Here is a 21,112-nt window from a genome sequence, read left to right on the forward strand (position 1 = left end):
ACTCGCCTCTTTACCTGCATATTGGTCTCAATGCTTTAGATTGGCGTATTTTTCCTTAGCCTCCGACATCGTTCGCTTTTACCACAACATAACCCACGAGTTTCCATCCACTTCCTGCAGCTCTGCCAGCCAGCTTGTGTTTAACCCAACTAATAAATTCCAGCCCATCCACTAATCCGTCGGACACACATCAACTCCAGTCTCCTCGACAACAACAGCAACCTTGAAATCTCGTGTTTAAGCAGCAGAAAACCTCAAGCTTACTATTGCCCTCATTTTTAGCGCTCCATCGTCAGCATCTTCAGCCACAATACAATGCACAAGACTTTCGCTAAGTCGTGCTTACTCTTCCTTCCACGGTCTCGATACTTCGCCAGCGCTTTGTGTCTACACTATTCGCGCTTGAACACCAACATCTTTGCCTCGAATTCAGATGTATCCGCATCACCACTTACATGGCTATGAAAGAACGATGCTGCCTGCGTAGAGCAAGTGCCAGTCAATAATTCGAACATGGAGCACACAATTATTACTGACGAACCTCAACAAGGTGCATATCAACAAGAAGTTCTTTAATTTTGGCAGCCACTGAGGTGTAAGTCACGACAAAGGTTGGAATCTCCGACCACGAAGCGTCACGAGCAACATCACCCGACATATGGTACATGCTAGTAAGAAAGTGCTTTGGATCGCGCTCAAGTTGATGAGACTCACAGCCTTCGATTCGCAGGCGATTGCTGTTATCATAGCAAATAATGCTAAGTGTTAATCTCAATCTCTCACTTGCGTCACGACAAAAATAGCATTCTTACATGGGCGAGCAATCCGGAAACCACATGGAGACGTTCTTGTGCAAGTAACTGTAGTACGGTGTAGCGTGGCATGGAGTCCAAAAATGGATCGATACGTTCGCGTCTTCTACACGAATCAAAAGTGACGCAACGAGCTTAGTTATATATAAATTACCATCAAGTTCAGTAGGTACCTTGAATGCGATCCGCAAGGTAGTCCATAACATCCATGGGAGCACGCTTCAATACATGAAACAAAGAGCCATTGTTCAGTGCAGAGGATTGTGTCAAAGTTGTTTAAACGCACCTGATGAACTCGCGAAAGATAATAGGCACAAAGCACGTTCGGAACAATGACGAAGAACAAAGAGAGTCGAAGTAAACCCTTTTGAGTTCTTGTCTGAAATCTTGTATATAGCTTCTCTTCGAGGTTGCGCATGTAATATCCAGCATACACAAACGCCGGCGGAAGAACGGGGAGAATGAAGCGAAACTCTAAGCGAAAGTTAGCTCACTGATCTTTCGGTATAAGATGGTCAGTCATTTACCTTTGTGACTAGTGTTGCTGTATACAAAAAGCGTCCAGATGATTAAACGGCCTAAGTGTTTTTTCGATGCCTATTCGTGCATTTCAAAAAAAGCGAATTAACACGAGACCAACCATTCCATCTAAACTACTAACCGGAGCAGTGAGATACCCAGCAATAACAAGTGGCAGCGTGGTACCCACAATGGTGGGATAGCCTTGTAAGAAATACCAGCTCCAGGTATGCTCTCCGTACAGTTTATCTTTGCCCTGAAGTGTCGACAGAACGATTTGTCATCCAGAGGTATACATAATCAAGGATACGCTTGACTTGCCCACCTCAAGAACGTTGAATCTAATAAAATTTAATGGCACCACAGTCCATTGGCCATACCCAAGTCGGTCAATGCAAAACATTGTTAGCGTAGATATTATCGCGATGGGTATCACCGTACAAAACACAAGATAAGCTCGATCTCGCGTCTGCATTAAGAGCGCAACGCCAGCGTACAGCCATGTGACGGCATTGGATGGTCGGAAAATTACGCCCAATGCTGCGAATACCAGCGCTAACGGCCGATTACTGCATTTTTTCACAGTTAGGTCGTCACTCTTCTTGTCCGCTATGTCCTACAAAACAATCGAATTATTTCTTGGCTCTATCCCCTTTTCCGTCTAACAAACCAGAAAGTTCCACGGCCAATATGCTAACGCCGCTGTTGTACACATCGTCTCAATGCAGTTTGAAAATGGCCGCACCATCACATAGAAAGAAAACCACGAGAAAATTTGGCACAATAGAGCCCACTGTGCTGTCTTGGCGTCAAAGTAATTTCTCGCTAGCTTGTAAAGGAAAAAGTCATTGGCTACTGATATCAGGCCTTGGAGTAACCGTGGACCATAAGCTACAGCCCACCGAGAATCCAAATTCTACGGCAAACTTGTTTTAGTACCAAAGATTTCATATTCAGCAAAGACATCAGCTTACCAACAGATCTAAAAGCTTATATAGACCTGCAAACAATGCTGGATGAGCAAATCCCCGCAGCTGGGCGTCGTCCTGCCATTCCCAAGTGCTACAACAGCCAGCAAAACGTTAAGATAGTGAATTAAAGTTAGCAAGGATTGTAAGAAAACGCACAGATAACCATAGCCGAAAACCAAACGGTGAGCAACCTCGGTGCTCTGCCAATACTCATCAGGGCTGAAAAACGTACGGACGAATAAAGCGTTCCATAAACGGAAGACGGTCACGCCAACCCAAAAAAAACGTTTAGTTGGCAGTTTGTCCAACATGGCACAAAATGCTGTTAAAAATCACCTATTGTTATTTTCTTTCAAAATTGATCTAAATATTGTCATCGCGTCAAGGTAACTTTGTATTGAACACTTCGACCGTCTTCTTGAGCGCGGCAGCAAGCGGTGATACGATAAAGTCAGGAGTTTCTTTAGTCCCAATTTCAAGACGTGATGCAGCTGTTGGGGCAAAGAAGCGCGTACCACGAGAATGCCGCATGCCTTTTCCAGCAGCGTGCGCTAGCGACGACTGCCACATCTCCAGCTCTTGCGTTGTCGCGGCTACAAGAACCACTTCACTTTGTACACGCTCCACGACTTGTCCATTGTCAAGCTGCAATGTAACTAACGGCTGTGAACGTACTGCATTTGTAATACGTAAACAACGCAGGTCGCCGGCATCCGTCTCAAGGCGCACATGGCCAAGAGGAATAATGCCGCGAAGCTGTTTGCGACTTGAAAAGTAATACAGGCAATTACGACTGAGTACGAACCAGCGACGGACCGTTGAGAAACCACCTTTTTTAAGCAAATAGCCATTTAAACTTGTGTCTGACGGCCAGAGCTCCTGCTCTTCAGCAGTAGCCGCCCCGAAGCTGTGCCACATGACGTCTAAAAACACATTCATATCCCGCTCGTAGCCTTCAATGGCCTTCAACGACGGTCGCAAACGCGGGCCCATTGGCAAGCTGTCAACTCCAACGCTTAGGTGAAGACAAATTTTCGCTGCACCCTTCTGCCACTCAACGCGGTAGATGTAGCGTAGCGGTGTCATCCACTCTACCACGGGCTTGGAAAACGATCCGACATTGATGTATAGCACGCGTTGCTCCGTGACGATCAGCCAGTGTGTTAAGTGCACCTTCAAATTAGTGCTTGAATCTTCCAAATTGTCGTTCACAGACCCCGAATCAGCCAGCGACAGACGATTGAGACGTGCTTTACTTGTCGCCCTTAACTCGATCTCGTCATTTCCAGAGCCATCCGGTTTTTGCAAGACCTCCTGCATTAACTCTTCAGCACTCTCAAACTGAACCGTGATTGGTCGCGACGTGCCACGCAGTAATGCCAGCGTCTCGTGGAAACCAATACCACGCACGTCAACTCCACCAATACCAATTAAATAGTCTCCTTCCTGCAATACTTGCTGTCCAGATGCTATTTGCCCCCGAATTTTTATTTTGGACCGACGAGAATTATCCATCGACTTGATCGTCACATTCTCGCAATAAAAGTCCGTCTCCAGATCCATTCCCAGCTTCTTTTGATAAAATACAACCTCATAGCGCATTTTGCGTCCACTACTCTCACCTGCAACTGTTATAGACGTCTCACCAGCAGCACGACGACGCTCATCGTCTCCTTGTAAAGCTCTTCGCAGCGAGTTTGTACGCTCCCGCGTCGAGTCGTTTCTTTTCTGCTTGCCAGTTCCAGAACCACCACTACGGCGTCGATCTCGAGCTTCACGCGTCAGATCGGCTGCATTTACTGACTGGATGATTTCGTTATAAAAGATTATTTTTTCGCTTGAAAGGCGGTTACCCCCGACTTGCTTGAGCAATTCATACGCTATTGTATCAGCTTCCTTGTAGCACTTAAGCTCGTTGTAGCGCCCAAATACACGAGGTCGCCGAACTCGCTGCATACTTTGACCGTTTTGTAAGGACCGATTGCGCACTCCTTGCGTTGCACGAGATGCAAAGTCAAAGATACCAGCCACAGGTTTTACAGGGAGTCCAATGATTCCAGTGATCGTACCTCGAACAAAACCCACTGCACCACTTTCTTGAGCGCCTCGCATGGGATTCAGCACCAACCCTGCAACACCTTCGTACACACCCAAACTTAATTCCCGTGAGCCTTGCACAAGTCCTTCACGGACACCGCGGACGTGCCGACGGCGAGCACGGGCGCGATTTTGTTGGTAATGATCATCCAAGCTTAAGTTTGCAAATCCTTGGCCAAAGGTGCCCGAGATTTTACTTGCCGCGTCAAATGTGCCATCCACTGTGTTTGACATTAAACTCGCTGTACCCTTAGCCAACCCTTTACTGAAGCCTTTTCCCCCAATTTTCAAGCCTTCTAGAGGTTCATAGACAAAATCTCGTACACCTGTACCAATGTGGTCTAAGAAACCAACTGGATTACCAAGGAAATCAAATGAACCCAATATTTTGTGAAGCTGTTTCCATAATTGTCGCGTATAATATTTTGAGACACGGCGTGTCAAATCACTACTCGTGCCGAAAGCGTGTTCAATCATCAAGGCATTTAAGCGCACGGGAGCATTATCAAGATCGGGCACGTGCATTGTTAAACTTGGAATTACCCAAGTTGCAGACGATGAGTCATCTCCACTACCTTCTCCGATTGAGGACGTAATTGTATTCGACCGCTTTTTTGCCTCTTTATGGCTACCAGACGTTTTGAACTTAGCTGATCTATGAGGATTTAGTGTCGTGCTCGTCTGAAACACATCGCTGCGAAACGTGATATCAAAGTCCATTGGGTGAATGTGCAGTAAAGCAAAGTACACTTTTCGTGTTTCTGATGAAGGCGTCGTAGTGTATGACTTCAGACTCATTAGCGGATTCAGCTCGTCACTAAAAGCATTTTCCTTGTACTCTGCTAGAGCTTCTATCATCATTTCAATTGGGATGCTTTTCATTCGAATTTCGCCCCCGCGGTTTTGTGATCGATTTTGACCCCATGACTGCGTCATCTGTACATCACAAACATTGCAAAATGCTGTCAAAAAATGGCATTTTCTAATCGTAAAATGGTTTTGATTCTTACCGCTGCCATAAATGCTCGAGCTGATACCAAAAGTTCTTCATCCAGCTGAGTGATAACTGGGTACAACCAGAAGGAGCAATGCTTAAAATAATCAGTATTGCCCTGTTCGTTTGACCATGTGCAACAGAAATGCATCGCTGCAACACTTGGTTGACGGTATTTGCAATCCGCACAACAAAATATACTTTGGTTTAAAACCAAACCCGTATTTTCCTGAGATTCGACATCACCCTTTCCATTCGCTATTTCTTTATCGCAACTCACCATTTCTGCAAGATCTTCACCGATATCACCACCAACTGTCCATCTCCTTGTTGGGGTGCCTGCAGATACTACTTCATTTTTCATTCGAGGGCACAATAACTTGGTGAATGTGGCTTCTTCACTCTGATTATCAATCTGTAGATCATCCAGCGTGATATTCATTCGCATGTTAGAATTAAGACGGGAATAGTGGAGGCTAATACCGCCAAAGAAGATGTACACAAGCTCCATTGGAAGCTCATTCACGCACGAAATGCCGATTCCATCCACGCGCAAATGCAAAACCATGCCAAATGTCAGAGACTCAAAGGTGCTAGTGGACATTTCACTAGTCGTAGGAGAATCTGACGTCGTGCTTGATAATTCATGCTTTGTGTCTTTCTCGTCGAAATCTTCTTCACCACCCTCGAACAACTCCAAGACTTTTGTCGGTCCATCTGCACGGATGCGAACATGGACATAGGTTTTGGCGTTTTGTATTTGAAAAGCAAGATCTCTTTGGGAGCGGACTGTTTTTGGAGCCACGAGTGTTCCTCTGGTCACAGATGTTTCCTCAGAAAATTTTCCAATCTCGGACGCTTGAACACCAAGCGTCGCACGTCGTAGTCTTCGCACCCAGATCTTCGCAATCTTCGGATTCTTTGCCTTCAAGTCGTAGCATTTTGTTGGCGTGATAATTGAAAACTGATTCGAACCAACAGTTGCTGGGTTGATACCTGTATCGCTATCGCGCGGTGTCACCATGCTTAAACTGTCTTCTAAGCCTACGTCCGAGTCATCTGTAAGATTGATCGATTCAACACTGTACCAAGCTTCTTTAGAGCACTGGAAACCTCTCACTGGCGCCTGTCTGCGCGCCCCTATACTGTACGATATTTGAATTGCCTTCAATAAACCAAGCTCAATCATTTCCTGCGCTATTGTAAACGCTTGTGCCTTTGTCTGTAAACTCATTTCTGTGGTCAGAAAGTTGACGAGATCATGTCCATTTACATAAAATCCCTTCTGCATGACGCCAGCTTTTGCGCATGTACCACCCTTCATGTGTGCGTTCACAAAATTCTCTGATTCTTCACTCAAAACACTGGACGCAGTTAACGATACAGCAATTTGCACAAGCTCCCTCGCTCGGTCATCCTCATCGTCGTCATTTTCGTCTCCTCCATCCATTCCAAGTTGTCTCGAGTTTCCCCCAAAAAGACTACCCGAGATTGATGAAACTAGACTATTTAAGGATATAAATCCGCTATTCGATGAAGCTCCTGCAGCCTTTTCAAAAATCGCAACGCCTCCAACACCGGGTACGTCCGAGCCTGTGCGTAAATCAATAACACCAAGCAACTCTTGGTCCACTTCATTGGCAAAGTAGTATAGCATGTGTTCGAACAACCGAAAGTACCTTCGGTTCCATTTCAGCATGCTGTCCTTTTTTAGTAGATATCCTTTCTGCTCTGGCTTTTGAAATAGTTCTGACGGTAATGAGCGATGCAGCTGTATGCGCTTATGTGTTACCATTTCGTCTAGATTGTACTCTCGTATATCCACTGCATCTTTGTCCGAGTCACCGCCAGTCTTCGATGTCGATGATGTCACTCGCATAAATCGTACTTGAAGTGCACGTGATGAAGAGCTTGAGCTACCGGGAAAGGCTGGGTCTTGATTAGACGTGGACGACGATTTACCATCAGAACTATTTAGGTGATCCCAAGCATACGGACACGATGAACGCGGCAATAACTCATCAAAGTTTTTATTTTCACCCCAATTGGTCTGTTTGTAGCATATTCGAAATGATGTCATGTTGTCGATTCTGTACGGAGGAAAACGCTTTGACTCCTGTCGAAAAATTAATGCCACAGATCCACCTACGAGCTCAATCTGGCATTGCAATATATAAATACGAGATGGGTCCTCTCGATTTCGCAGCTTTAAATACGTTGTCCCAAGCGAATTAATTCGAAAGCTACCACTCCAGCTGTACTTGTGCAGCAAAGTTACTTCCAAAAGCTTTTCTCTTGAAGCACTTGGCCAATGAAAAGGTGTGAGTTCATTTGAAGCCAATCGAAAAGTATGAGGAGCATCGAGCTGCCGATATTTGATGGTTTCTTCAGTTTTGTTAATTAAGATGTAGCGAGGAACTACCGTAGCCATGATAGTCTCCGAAAACCGCCCACTACCATAGCAGCTCCACAGCGCAACTTCCTGAGTACCTTTTCGAAGTTCACTTTCTTGATTTTGATCGAAAACCTCGTTGGTAAGACTAATGACTTGAGCAACGCCTGAATTTCCCATAGCGTTTCTATTAAGGCGAATGACATCAGACCACGATGAGGAACGAGACTTGATCCGCAAGACGTCCCAATGCTTTCCACCGGAGCTATACGGCAATACGGCTCCCCACTGCATCGGGCGTATTTGAGCCGGATTTGACCGCTTGGAGCTTGATACAAGAGAGCGCGGCGTAATATGATGAGAGCTTGCCGTGCTCGCTTCGTCGTACAAACGAATTGTGGTCATCGTAATTCGATGGCACAAGTGTAGGCCAAAGCGCCGCCCCTTATCTTCAATTTTACACGTCATTGAAATAGGCTGCCCATACCAACGTTCGCCCTCCGGTCGCCCAGCGCTTCGAAGTGATACAAATCGAGGAAGCACTAGCTCATAAAAGGTAAAGTCTTCGATGTTAAGAACACCCATGAAGCCACATTTCATGCAGACGAGATCAAATACTTCTGACATTACTAAATTGTGATACACTTCCACAACTACCGAAACAAAGCGATTGTGAGGTAGATATACCTGAATTCCATGAGCTTTGCCCATATGAGCCAGTTTCACTGGCGAGCCGTTTGTGATTAACGCACCCATAGCCCTCGTTGATGTTGGATCATACGAAAACATTTCTTGTGAGTGTATGGGATCACCATCGCCTACATGACGTCCACGTACGGCTGATGATGTGCCAATAAACCCCCTGTCAGGACCGGAGGGCGTTTCGAGTCGCTGCAATAACCTTGCTGCACTCGTAGAAGGAAGCGGGCCTTCATTTAGTGTCATCAAATTCTCTACTTCATCAAGATGAAGTTCATCAACATCTTGCCTGTCCAGATATGAAGCCAATCCCTCATCATCAAGAATGATAGGTGAGCTCGACATGTCAGAAATGTCCTCAATTACGTTTGCTTCGTCTAGTTCTGAAGGTAGCTCTTGCGATGTACCAACCGAGAAAGAAATACTTATGTCTCCCCGGTGGATGCTAGCAAGATTGTTTTTGGAAACTTTTCGTTCACGAGATGACTTGCGCTTGAGCAACTTGTACCAATTAAAAGCTACAGCCCGTTTGCGATCTTTTAATATGCTGTCGACTTTCACAGCAGTGACTCCAAGACAAGTATCTAAGCCATAACGAACATTGCGCACCTCGATGATTATTCGAGCCAAGTCCAACGTCCTGACTTCAGGTGGAAAGCGCAGCAGTAAAGTATTTTGAAGGTGAGTATCCCACTGAGGAGTTGTACCACCAGACGGACACGGCTTTGTTGTCGTAGACCAAACAGCAATCATTTCTGGTTTTTCTAAATATCTGTCGTTTGGATTCTTGAGTATATATAAGGATGCTCGAACATATGGACTTTGGGCTCCAAAGTACTGGGAATTGTACAGATCTCTTGCTTCACGAATAACGACAACAACGGCGACGGGGTTGGCTGATGGTTTGACCTTGTGAAGGCGAGTGAGCTGAGATTCTCGGCCGTTTTCGAGTTGCAGCGACAGTGAACGTGAGGTAAAATCTTCGCCATATTCGTCAGATAAGCCTGCACGCCGATGTACATATTTGAGAGCTGTATCGAGTCGTTTGGATGACGTACTCGTTGAGTTGCAATATTCGAGGTCAAGACCAGTGTGATTGACAATCCAGATAGAACAGAACACGACAACATCACGCCCCGAAAGCTTTACCTGTAGTTGCAAGTTGGGCACGCTACCTTGCTCTCCAATGATATCGCGGTCAAATACATGACCGAGCAACTGTACAGGTTCGATCGTCTCCTTATACGGCACCGTATAGACAGAAATTTGAGAGTTAATTATCATCTTTGGAGCACTCCAGCTGTAATTTTCTAGCCGAAACGATAGGTACAACCCATCTGACGTATCGACTTGGAATAAAGGCAGCACATTTCCTACTGCTAAAATACCTTCAGCAATCAGCTGAAGCGAACCATTGAGCAGACGATAAGCCAATGCTGTTGCCAAACGATTATGAAGCGTTAGAAACGGTGAGACGGAGAGGTAGTACAAACTCGAATTAGTCGCTTCATACAATCCTCGCCGTTGTCCAGCCGCTCTCGCCTCATCCAATTCGTAGTTGACGTCTCGCAATGGATTCATTTGCTGTCGTTGAATCGGTTCATTGAACATGTGTAGAAAAGCATCTTCTACTTGTTCGCTCTCTTCCTCATCCACTTTTTCTACATCAGCTGAAGCTTTTTTCGGTGGCACAATCTCTTCAGTACTCGAATAAGTGGCTCGCATCAAATAGTATGCTTCTACTTCGTATGTACATTTCCAAGTAGGAAGGTCTCGAACCACGTATCCAGATAGGGGTATTGTCGACGACATTGAAGAAGACGACACCAATTCCAGTGAATGAGCCGCGTTTTGTAGCTCCTCCATCGTAGCAAATGTCTCGAAACTGCAAACACAATTTCCAGCGCGCACAAAGCGCTTTGTATTGACTATTTTAGCTGATCGTACTTCGTCCCCTAATTCTTCCAAACTGGTTGTTAACGGTGCATATTGCACGTACGGAGAAGGTCGGATGCTGATCTTACTCTGAGGGTGAACAAGTTGGAGAGGAATATGACAAACTTCCTCTCGGTCAATAATCCACTCTTGAATGCGGCCGCCTTCTCGAGGTGAAAATGCCCACACCATTAATGGAACAGAAGTTCGATTTTGCAGTACCACTTGGGAATGAAGGCTTATTAACTTGCTTCCATCGGCTTGAATACTGATCTCCGCGACCAGAGTCGGTGGACCGATGTCCTCTTCACCACCAGCTACGAAATCTCTCATTTCTGAATCAGATGCCGGTGATATGGATTCACGAAGCGGAACAGCTACATGCCCGACCATATCAACCACCACAGGATTCGCACTAACCCATCTGTTGCCGTCCAGCCAAACCGACAGCGTGTGGTTTACCGTAAGAGCTTGGCGATCCACTTCTCGCAGAAATCTATCGGTTGAGGCGCTGTCGAAGCTAAGCATGTCTCCTTGCTCGCGACAATCAACTGAAACTTTTTCTTTGTCTGGAACAATTTGTTGTATTACTGTCCCAGAGCCGCGGCGAAAGCTAAATTTCAGTCCAACTCCTGTTTTGTTTTCAATCCAGAATGGCGCTGTAGACTTAGATCCAGAAGTCACAAAGTCAGCCTGTCTCAAAGCTTCTGACGAAAGAAGAGGAGCCATTGCCGGTGTCATGTTGAAATTAATTGTACTCGGTAAATTCGCAAATACTTCAACGATGCTGTTTTCTTCCAAAGCGCGATGTATACGCATCTGAACGACAAAAGGCTCCACAAGAGGTTCCCATCGGTAAATACTATTATTAAAGTAATTTAAGAGTAGTGTAGCCCCCATTGTCGTTGAATAGTCTTCATCTTGGATGTACTCGCACACTATCTCCCGCATGTGGAAATCAGCGATGGGAATGCCCAAACTGTTATTTACAAGCACAAGACGAAATTCTCCAACATCACCCAAGAGCTTATCAGCAGCAAAGGTTGGCTTGGCAAGCTGAGAGGTTACCACGCTGCTTGATCTGTTTCTTAAATCAATGGCCGAAGAATGCATCTGAGATGATGACGGAATCAAGCGCAGGTAATTGTTTGCAATATTAATAAATAAGTTAGCATCTTGAACCGAGAATCGGATTTCCAAAGGAGCCAGTACGAATGAGTTCCGTCGCGAAAAGCTGACCAAACCTTCCACAAAATGATCGAATACCAAAAGAAATGCATTTGACAACGGGAAGGACGCATCAATCTATCAGATCCATACAAAGGCACGCGTTTAATCGTAGTTTAGTATACATGGTTAGCAAAGGCGGCTTACCTGAAGATCTGGAAGGTGAGAGAAGTAAACGCCATGCTGATCAAACTCCAAATGGCACTTTGTCAGATCCATTTTATCCTGGCATTTCTGATGAGTTGAGTACGCCGCCACTATATCCATTAGCATAACGAGGGCGCGTGCATCTGTTGCTTCAAAGTCCTCTAATAACGAAAACAAACACTTGGAAGTCATCACAAAAAAGTCAATTTTCTGCCAAACAGGAGGAGACTCGGACATAAATCCCACGCCAAATTCTAAAAACTCGCCCGTCGTGAAAATCGGTCTCGTGAAAAAACCTACGATGTCGTGGAAAGCCGGAATGACGCCAAGGAAATTAGTGTTTCTTATCTTCAAATCGTAAAATGAATCCGTCCAGCTCATCTTTTGGTTAAACTCAATCTGAGGACCAACCCCAGGATGTGGACGAATAATTTCAGAGGCCGTCTGACAGTGGGACGGTCGAATATCCACCGCCGTAAAAGACATTGCTGATCCACTAAACTCCAATGAGTCATCTGTTCGCAACTTAAACACCAACTCAAGCTGCTCCCAGAACATGTCAGCGACGGGATGGTTCTGATTCGAAATGCGAAGAGCAGCATCCGCGATTTTCACCGAGATCATCATCCATATCGCGCTGCAGTTATCATTCTCATAGTGAAGCCCACCACATTTGGCGCAAAGTGGATAAGTATCATCTGTAACAACACGTGAAACTTCCTTGAAATTCTCGTAGACGATACCCAAGCTAGTCGTGTACTGATCCGGTGTGATACCTACGTTAAGTTCATTCAGTGAAAGACTGATACCGAAATATGAGCTCAGAATTCCATCAGATAAGCTCTCGGGTTCTAAATCAATGCGCCCAATCAGAAGCGAGTGATGAAAGAGCGGTGATTTAGAATGGCGGGTGGTGCCACTAAAATCAACAAGCTCAAACTCGAAAAGCCCTACCGATGAAGTCGACATGTCAGCATAATCCTGACCCCGTGACGGTATGTCGCTATTCGATGCGACTCGTGCATCATGAAATTCTGCGTCCTCTGCCACGAATAATGGCGTCATGAGATGCTGCGACATACCTGCGATGTCGTGACAAATTCTCTCCATTGAGTCTGATCGTCCTCGGAGATTATTTGACGAAGCGTTAGCCAAAAATTGTAGACTGTCACGACCACCGCTGTTTAGTGCATCCCCTTGAGCTTTTACTTCATTGAGAGCTTCGTCCACCTTGATAAGGTGCTGTGCAAGCTGCTCCAGCTGCAGGTCCGATTGCAGAATCTTATGGTGAATAATTTTTACCGCATCTTCGGCAGCCGGAAACGCGTAAAAACCTTCATGCAAATAGTTTTGCGCTTGCTGCGTCGCACTTCGAAGATCAATATACAACTGGCTTCTGTTGCTTAATAGTCGTGAGCGTTGATTTTTTATTTGTCGCCTTAAGTTTCTCAACTCGTTTCGTCTTGAAAGACGTGCCTTTGCCATTGATGCACCAGTTAAAGCTGAACTAGACGAGAGGCGTGATTCGTCGACAAATGTGCCATTCAGTAGAAAATCAGATGTTGATGGATCAGAGCCACTACTATAGAAGCGGACACTGGTCGATCGAAGTATAACGCTGTCTCGAGAGAATGAACTCCGTGGCAAAGCAAATGCCATGTCATTTCCCACTATTTCCCATCGCACATCACTCATGCCTTCTTTTGCTCTTTCAATGACGCTAATGCGCCTGTTGGATTCAACGCTTACTGCAACAACATACATGCTGAGAAGATTTTCTGCTGAAACAGGAATCGCCGCAGAATTCAACATAAAACTTTTAAATACTGACAAAGCCTTTTCACCACTCGGAATTTCACTCAGCGGGTTAATAAAACTAATAAGAACGTGGTCAAATAGGTAATGCTGAAATTGCTTGAAAACTCGATGCATATAGACGAGGCAAACAGAGTCCATCCGCACACGAACTAAAATGCCGCCGGTTTCTTCGTCATATGAGGTAATCACAAAATCGATGACATTTTTCACGCCGAATGAACCCACATCAGCCACTCCATCTAACATATCTGAGTGAGATCCAATGGCTAATCGGTTTGGCAATGTCAAGCCATCGGGTATTGGCCCACTAGGATTGGTCAAATCGGTCAGCTGTAAATCTCGCACGCAACCCTTAACTTTTAATTTCATATCACGCATAGCAGCAGCACCTGATCCACTAACTTGTAATGAGATATTTGAGATCTGGACAAAAGCAATTTTAATGACCGGTGCCACGCCTTCAAGAGAAGATAGTGGTGTCTGATCCCGGTGCTTTATGTCAACTTGCACGCCATGTGCTACTGCCAAGCTGACGGTCACTTCATTGTCATAAGATGAAGATATTCTCGATACTGACAATAAAGCCTTATCTTTTAGCTTCGTCAAATTGTGTTGCAATTCGTCCAGACTGTATCCAAAACCAGTCGACAAAATAAAGCCCAGCAAATATCTATCGTGGCACTCCCTCACACAGTTAAGGACTGTTTGTACGTCAGGAAGAAATAACACCCCATGAAGACGTTCGATTGCGATGACGACTTGGGAAGTCTGACGCTTAAATTGTAAAACACCCCGAGGAGCAAGAGAATCCCAAGAATAAAATCGACTCGTCTGATATGTTGCAGTAACAGCAGGGGCGCAAGATCCTGGACTACTAGTGGCGCGAAAGATGACATTTTCACCTTCGTGGAAGGAAATTGACATAGCACGTATCGAATTTGAAACAATTGTTGTGCAAACGCGTGACTCCCAACTTATGTCTTCGACAAAAAACTCAAACCTGGAAGACTGATTTGGCCGGTCATCCAGAAAGCATAACCGAAATTCTGGTGTTTCCAACGATAGTTTCCAATTGCACACTAGATTTGCGCACGCGCACTGTTTTGCAGCAAAAAAATCTTGATTGAGTCTGTTCGTAGTCTTGTCGGGTAGAAAGAAGCTCCACTTACCAATAATCCAGCAAAGAGCCTCAAGGTCAACCATTTTCCAGTTAAATCGTATCGCTGGAAGCTGTACTTTGTGTATATACATTGCAATCTCTTTTCCAGGGTCAGGTTGCTCATAAATAATTGTGTGTTGGTCATCAAGGGTACAATGCTTACAAATATATTCATCTGTTGACCAATTCATTCTAGAATGACTTGTTATCGTTAGCAAAAGGTCCTCAACAGTCACAATATTGTGTATGCCATGCACATCATTTGCAATGATTCCGGGTTGGAGCACATTTACTCTCTCGTTGAGTGAGAACATACGCGCTTTGGCTTGATATTCACTTGTCACTAACTCGCGATCATCCTCAGATGTTTCCACCTGTAGATCTTTCACCTCAACACCTAAACAAAATTGATCGTGAAGAGCATATACGAAGCATACACTTTTCAATTGAATTTTGAGGTTCGTAATAGGTGCAATCTGTACGTCCATATTCGTTGTTAATTTCCTTGGGTGTGATAGATTCCAATTATTCCACCACAAATAAACTGGCGCAAAAAGAGTCATCCACGACGTCAATGTCTGGTCTTTCATCAGTAACATGACACTGCCTACTTGAAAATCAAATATAGGTTGGTGACCAACAAAACGGCTCTGATAAGCCGGAATCACACAGGATATCCGTATGATAGGTGAACCCAATGAACTAGAGTCACCATCTCCATTATGTTCATTTACGTGGTCCAAAATGCTGTAACCCTCTGTTCGCTCAGAGAATTCGTACATGCGCAGTGACTGAACCCTGAGCAGAATCTCGTCTTCTACGCACGATTGTTTCACGACACCGACTGTCTGTCCGAGAAGCCATACCCATGAAACTCCTTGTTCTTCGAAAGAAATAGAAGACTTCGTGTAAAAGAACATCTTTGCTCCGTGATGTAGCTCTGTCCGAATGGACAGACTCGGCGGAGTAATTGCATCTTCAAACTCGTCAGCATCGTCATCATCATCACTATTTGCTGCTAGAGTATAAGTCGTTCCCACTACTGCGTCTAGACAATCAGTCAAGAGCCACTGTTTTGCGTAGGATAAAACCATCAGAAAACCATCCGGTCGTGATGCTTGCTGCTGAGTCATTAAAGCTAATCTATCGAATTCGTCGTAAGGCGCTTTCACTTCAATTAAAATGGCATACAAAACGTCAATATGCTCTGGTCCAAAATGCACGCTAGGCTGGCAATCGTTGGGATCAAATCGTTTACGAATGCTAGCGCTGTGTGCAGCACAGAGCTCGCATGTTTTCGTGATACTTCCAGGATCACAACCAATGTCTATATCCAACTCGACGTCTGGGAACAGTGCATTGATACTATGGTAATAAAGACTTGCCTAGAATCAACAAATATTCTGTCAACAAAGCAAACGCATGATTTGCAGCATGAGTAAGACAGTGACTGTTAGAGTACCTTGACAATACTACGCCATTCATGAAATAGATATTTCCGATTGGTCTGGCACGTTATATGCTCATCGTCTTCCTTGCCTTGCGTACTTGGATATTCAATATATGCTGCAACACCTTCGACTTTCATCAGCTACTCTGGCAGACAATCGGATCAAAACAAACAGAATTCTGTGCAAAAACACTATTATTTCATACCTTTCTCGACTCCATCGCTGAACTTGACTGCGGCGAGTATTCTAGCTCCCACTTCGCATTCGTATTTATCAAGCTCATTTGTCCAATCTCAAGCGTACCACTTCCCGGTTGCTATCACATTGAAGCGCAAATTCTGCACTTAGTACTTGTGATATCATTGCATTTCGTATCGCAACTTACCGGCGCCAGCGAACCTGAGTCGCAATCGTATCGCACTTGTACGTCTGTCAGCTCGATCTGTACATTGGCAATAATGTGTGATACTAGTCGCGAAAGATACGTTCTATCTGCAAGACATAAAAAACGATTTAGTCGCGCCAGGAGATCGAAATCCATCAACTTACCGTCTCCTTGGCTGTCATCGACGCTCGTATCAACATTCGCTGTCTCTGTCGCTTCCGGTTGTTGCTTTGGTTTGGGTGTCTGATGCAGTAATACGCGGATATCCAGAGCCTTGATTTGCACCGGTTGTGTCCATAACGCACGCCAAGGGATCTTGACGCTTAAATGGCCAATGGCGCCCTCCCCATACGATAAGCGTAGCTGTAGATTTTGAAACGACACATCACCTTGCCATAGACTCAACTTCAGCATGTTCGAGTCAAATGACACAAATTTGCCCAAGAGGCGCTGGAGCAAAAGCGCGACCGCGTGCTGGAGCATCTCGCTCACTTGGTCGGTCTTGACAATATAAAACTCTGTGCGATGTGGTTACACCAATTAATAATCGAATATTCATCACTACAGATATTTTAATTAGCAGTAACGCGATATGGCGGGAAGCATCGAGGCGTGGTACTATGGTCTGCCGTACGTCACGCGGTTTTACCTGTCGGTCTGTTTCGGCTCGACACTTCTAAGCGCGCTAGGCTTTTTAAATCCGCAAACGCTATACCTGGATCTTGATTTGGTGTGGCAGCGCTTTCAACTTTGGCGTCTCGCAACGTGTTTCATGTATCTTGGAGGCTTTAGCTTTCCCTTTCTCATGCAACTCATGATTCTGTACGAAGAATTTTCGCTCGTGATTTCTCTATTCTCGTATCATTACATCAATTCTGATCAAATGTATTGTAAATCTTGATACAGTACCAATTATTCGTCTCGATTAGAGGAAGATCCGTTTCCTAGCGGAGGCGGTCCCACGGCAGACTATGCCTTTATGCTCTTTTTCGGCGCTGTAGTACTATGGGTGAGTAAATCTATTATATAAAGGAATGCATTACGCATCAAACATCTCCCTAATTATGCTGAACAGGTGATTGCACTTTTCATGAGCATCCCGTTTCTGGGCACATCACTTATTTTTATGATAGTCTACGTTTGGAGCCGTCGAAATCCGACAGCACCCGTTGCCATTTGGGGTAAGATGTGTGTTGCTCTCTGGTGTGATACCTTAGTTCAAGGAAACATTTATGCCTTTTTAACTGTATCAGGCTTCCGCTTTGACGGTCTTTATCTGCCTTGGGCGCTTATTGCTTTTACTGTGCTCGTCGGCGGTAATCCAATCATGGACATATTTGGTGTTGTCGCTGGACACCTGTACTACTTTTTGCTGGAGGTGCTGCCGGCAACTAAGGGCTGGAATCTGTTGCAGACTCCCACGCTATTGTACGTATCCTCTCTGACTGTTATTAAAGGTGTAAGCCAGGTATTCAATAAACTTTTTTGAGCAGCTCAAACTTGTTTCCATCACCACAAGTCACTGCTGGTGGAGTTCCAATTATTGGTGCGCGTGGTGCAGCTGGACGCGGCGTGGCTCCTGGTGCAGGTGGTTATGCTTGGGGAACAGGAAGGCCACTTGGTTCGGGTTGAAAAGGCTATGCGGACAATTAGCTACGATATGCGCCCAATTAAAATTATGTCCAGTGATTGGGTATCTTTAATTATAAAAAGCTATTGTTTGGTCAAAATGCCAAAATTTCATTCTCCTAACAGCCAATCGTCATAGCTGTATGGGTTACATTATAGTATTGGTGTGATACTAAGGCTTTGACGCCTATAATGCCGCATCCGCGCTTTCCTAAGATTGAGATCCAGGAGCTGCGCGATGATTTCATCCGCTTTGAGCTTTCAGAAACAGATGCAAGTGTAGCTAATGCTATCCGTCGTGTGATGATTTCCGAGGTCCCGACACTAGCTATTGATTTGGTAAGCATTGAAATCAATACGTCAGTTATGACGGACGAGTTTCTGGCCCATCGCTTGGGTATGATTCCGCTTAATTTTGATGGCGGACTTGAGAATTTTCGTCAGCGCTTCGTATACTCTCAAGACTGTGACTGTGATGAAAATTGTCCTAATTGCTCAGTCGAGTTTTCACTTGACGTAATGGCTGATAGTGGTGTACTGTCTGTTACAAGTGAAGCACTCAAGTCTTCGGATCCATATATTCGACCCGTCAATTTCTCATCAGAGGAAGAGCTTAATAATACACAGGATAGTGGAGTCATTATTGCTAAGCTTGGACCTGGACAAAGATTACGCCTTTCGGCCATTGCTAAGCTTGGTATCGGCAAAGAACATGCCAAGTGGTCTCCTGTAGCTGTTGCTACTTATATGTACGATCCCATTATTACGCTGAATCAGGCTGTACTTAGCACGTATACACCCGAGCAGAAGGCCGAGCTTTACAAGAGCTGTCCTACCGAAGTGTTTGAGACTGACGAAAATTATGAGCAGGTTAGACGAATTAACTTGGAAAATCACAGAAATGTTGCTGATGCAGTCTGATGGTCTTGCTTTTACAGTTAACTGTTGGAGATGCGATGCGATGCATGTATTGTGATGAGTGCGTCAAGCTAGCGGACTCATTCAAAGACAATCCAGAAGATGACTCAGCTGTCACGATTCGGATGCGGGAAGATAAATTCATTTTTTCCGTTGAGGTGTGTACAAAATCGTGAGTCATACAGAAAGTTGGTAGTGTCTGATCTTGATATTTACATGCATACATAGACAACGGGCCAGCTAAAGCCCGAGGAAGTGGTTATTTGTGCTTTGGATCTCATTCGCGAGAAGCTGTCATCCTTAAAGCATCAGTGTCTAGAACTGAGTCAGGATGACCAGGGAGCAACTGGACCAATTACACCATTCGGGTAAACAAGATATAGTGCGTGTAGCCCTCTGAATCCAATCCGCTGGAGCTTTAAGAAAGTCGATCGGCCTGCTTGCTTGTAGGTGAGCTTTATCCAGTGGTTTTACATGAATGCGCCTTGCTAGTGCAGCATGCGCCGGTAGAAATCTGCTGCTCAAAGAGTTTTTTAAGATTTCATCATGCGTACAGCGAGTTCATGCACAAAAATATAAGCCAATCTGATCAATTCTGCTTATGCCTTGCACCAGCTGATTTCGCTGTACTTTCAATTCTCATGAGTAGTCAGGCAATACTTCTACACCTTCACTCACTATATGTGACCTTCCAAGCAATACCGACGTCGCTTCATCGCTTCGCTTTGTGCTGATGGGATCAAACGTATTCAACAAAATAGTTTCAGACATGCGCCACGCACTAAACTATTACTGTAAATTTTACCTTTCATCAGAGGCAGATTCAGTCACGTCATGATTATCGCATAGCGTTCCAAGTCTTGCTGACTTGTACACTTGTAGCAAGTTTCCCAATAAATCAGTTTGATGAACGTCCTTTTTCAACACACCTTGGCAAGCACACAAAAATGCTACGTTCTCATTCAGCATACTCACTCCACGTTCAAAGCCAATACTGCCATCCGGATAGAGTGTGTGGCAGCCAGCTCCTTCGGTTGTGCTTCCAATCGTAGAAAACGATCCATTGAACTCCATAGGATGTGGATAAGTAATTTTTAAATATTTTATCAGACAGTGTAATAAATGAATAACTTGACCGAGTGCAGCAGCAACCACTTCTGGTGGAACATTATCGTATTTACCAGATTTTGGCAATGGTAGTCCCAAAATCGTTCGAAAATACACATTTACATTCTTTCTGGCTTTCAATTTCTTGGAAACACCTTCCTGTTCGTCAGGCAGTCCACAAAATGGATCGTCTAACTCTTCCTTCGTGTCTCTATCACTCTCCTTCTCGGGTGTTAATGCAAAAAGCGCAAATAATGCACGCAGCCGATCGCCCCGAACTTTCGCAGCATTCTACAAAAGATCATCAAGAAAAGATTTTACTCTTTCATTTCAATCAAACCACTAATACCTCATCCGCCCATTGTATTTGAAAGTCCAAACATTCTAACACTGGGGCATGAACATTCTCTGCCCTTTCACTCGACTTCAATAGCTTATGGTGCGCTTCAGCTATTTGTGAAGTGCGTTCCTCCAACTTAGACGTCCGTTCCATGACTGCAATCCGCTCAGAGCAAAGCTTTTCGCGTACTTTCATGACTGTCTTGGCCAAAGTGTCAATTTTCTTCATGTGATTGTGCAGACGCAATTCTGCATGCACTAGCGGATACTTCGTCTGCAAATTTATTCATCAGCTACTTGTGTTAGACAATGTCTACTGTGTCAGGGTGACGAGACGCACATTTAGCGCATATTCAGTTTTCTTGCGTAAGACAGATACGTCTGCCTGTAGTGCAGCTAGCATCGTACGACGCTGCTGTAGCATTGCGGATGTGCAGTTTGCACACGAGAAAACATCTCGCTTACGACTGCATAACGCACACTCCGTCTTGTCCATTTTGATTATTATATGGA

The 21,112-nt window shown here is 44.8% G+C and overlaps 4 protein-coding genes across 4 annotated transcripts; 2 read left to right on the top strand and 2 right to left on the bottom strand.

Moving 5' to 3' along the window:
* Nucleotides 1-55: 55 nt before the first annotated feature.
* Nucleotides 56-17,089, bottom strand: PHALS_06124 (vacuolar protein sorting-associated; the record flags this gene model as incomplete). Its single annotated transcript, XM_024719356.1, has 21 exons — nucleotides 56-149; nucleotides 347-387; nucleotides 456-479; nucleotides 542-737; nucleotides 813-918; nucleotides 986-1,031; nucleotides 1,099-1,286; nucleotides 1,340-1,409; nucleotides 1,474-1,587; nucleotides 1,657-1,947; nucleotides 2,002-2,247; nucleotides 2,306-2,393; nucleotides 2,459-2,521; nucleotides 2,694-5,335; nucleotides 5,410-11,724; nucleotides 11,794-15,653; nucleotides 15,873-16,155; nucleotides 16,233-16,361; nucleotides 16,427-16,537; nucleotides 16,607-16,713; nucleotides 16,771-17,089. The coding sequence occupies 21 exons, from the start codon at nucleotides 17,087-17,089 to the stop codon at nucleotides 56-58; spliced, it is 15,333 nt and encodes a 5,110-aa protein (XP_024584663.1).
* Nucleotides 17,090-17,198: 109 nt separating this feature from the next.
* Nucleotides 17,199-18,238, top strand: PHALS_06125 (Predicted membrane protein; the record flags this gene model as incomplete). The annotated part of the gene is made up of 5 exons (XM_024719358.1): nucleotides 17,199-17,428; nucleotides 17,513-17,615; nucleotides 17,682-17,787; nucleotides 17,860-18,034; nucleotides 18,100-18,238. The coding sequence occupies 5 exons, from the start codon at nucleotides 17,199-17,201 to the stop codon at nucleotides 18,236-18,238; spliced, it is 753 nt and encodes a 250-aa protein (XP_024584664.1).
* A 189-nt stretch (nucleotides 18,239-18,427) lies between these two features.
* On the top strand, nucleotides 18,428-19,525 carry PHALS_06126 (dna-directed rna polymerase ii subunit rpb3-a-like; the record flags this gene model as incomplete). The annotated part of the gene is made up of 3 exons (XM_024719359.1): nucleotides 18,428-19,105; nucleotides 19,225-19,311; nucleotides 19,382-19,525. 3 exons carry the CDS (start codon nucleotides 18,428-18,430, stop codon nucleotides 19,523-19,525), a joined length of 909 nt encoding a protein of 302 aa, XP_024584665.1.
* A 267-nt stretch (nucleotides 19,526-19,792) lies between these two features.
* Nucleotides 19,793-21,095, bottom strand: PHALS_06127 (uv radiation resistance associated protein; the record flags this gene model as incomplete). Its single annotated transcript, XM_024719360.1, has 4 exons — nucleotides 19,793-19,883; nucleotides 19,959-20,551; nucleotides 20,610-20,873; nucleotides 20,940-21,095. The coding sequence occupies 4 exons, from the start codon at nucleotides 21,093-21,095 to the stop codon at nucleotides 19,793-19,795; spliced, it is 1,104 nt and encodes a 367-aa protein (XP_024584666.1).
* Nucleotides 21,096-21,112: the final 17 nt, after the last annotated feature.

Source organism: Plasmopara halstedii (genome assembly GCF_900000015.1).
Source record: "Plasmopara halstedii genome assembly, contig: Scaffold_2956, whole genome shotgun sequence".
In the NCBI taxonomy this organism is placed as follows: domain Eukaryota; phylum Oomycota; class Peronosporomycetes; order Peronosporales; family Peronosporaceae; genus Plasmopara; species Plasmopara halstedii.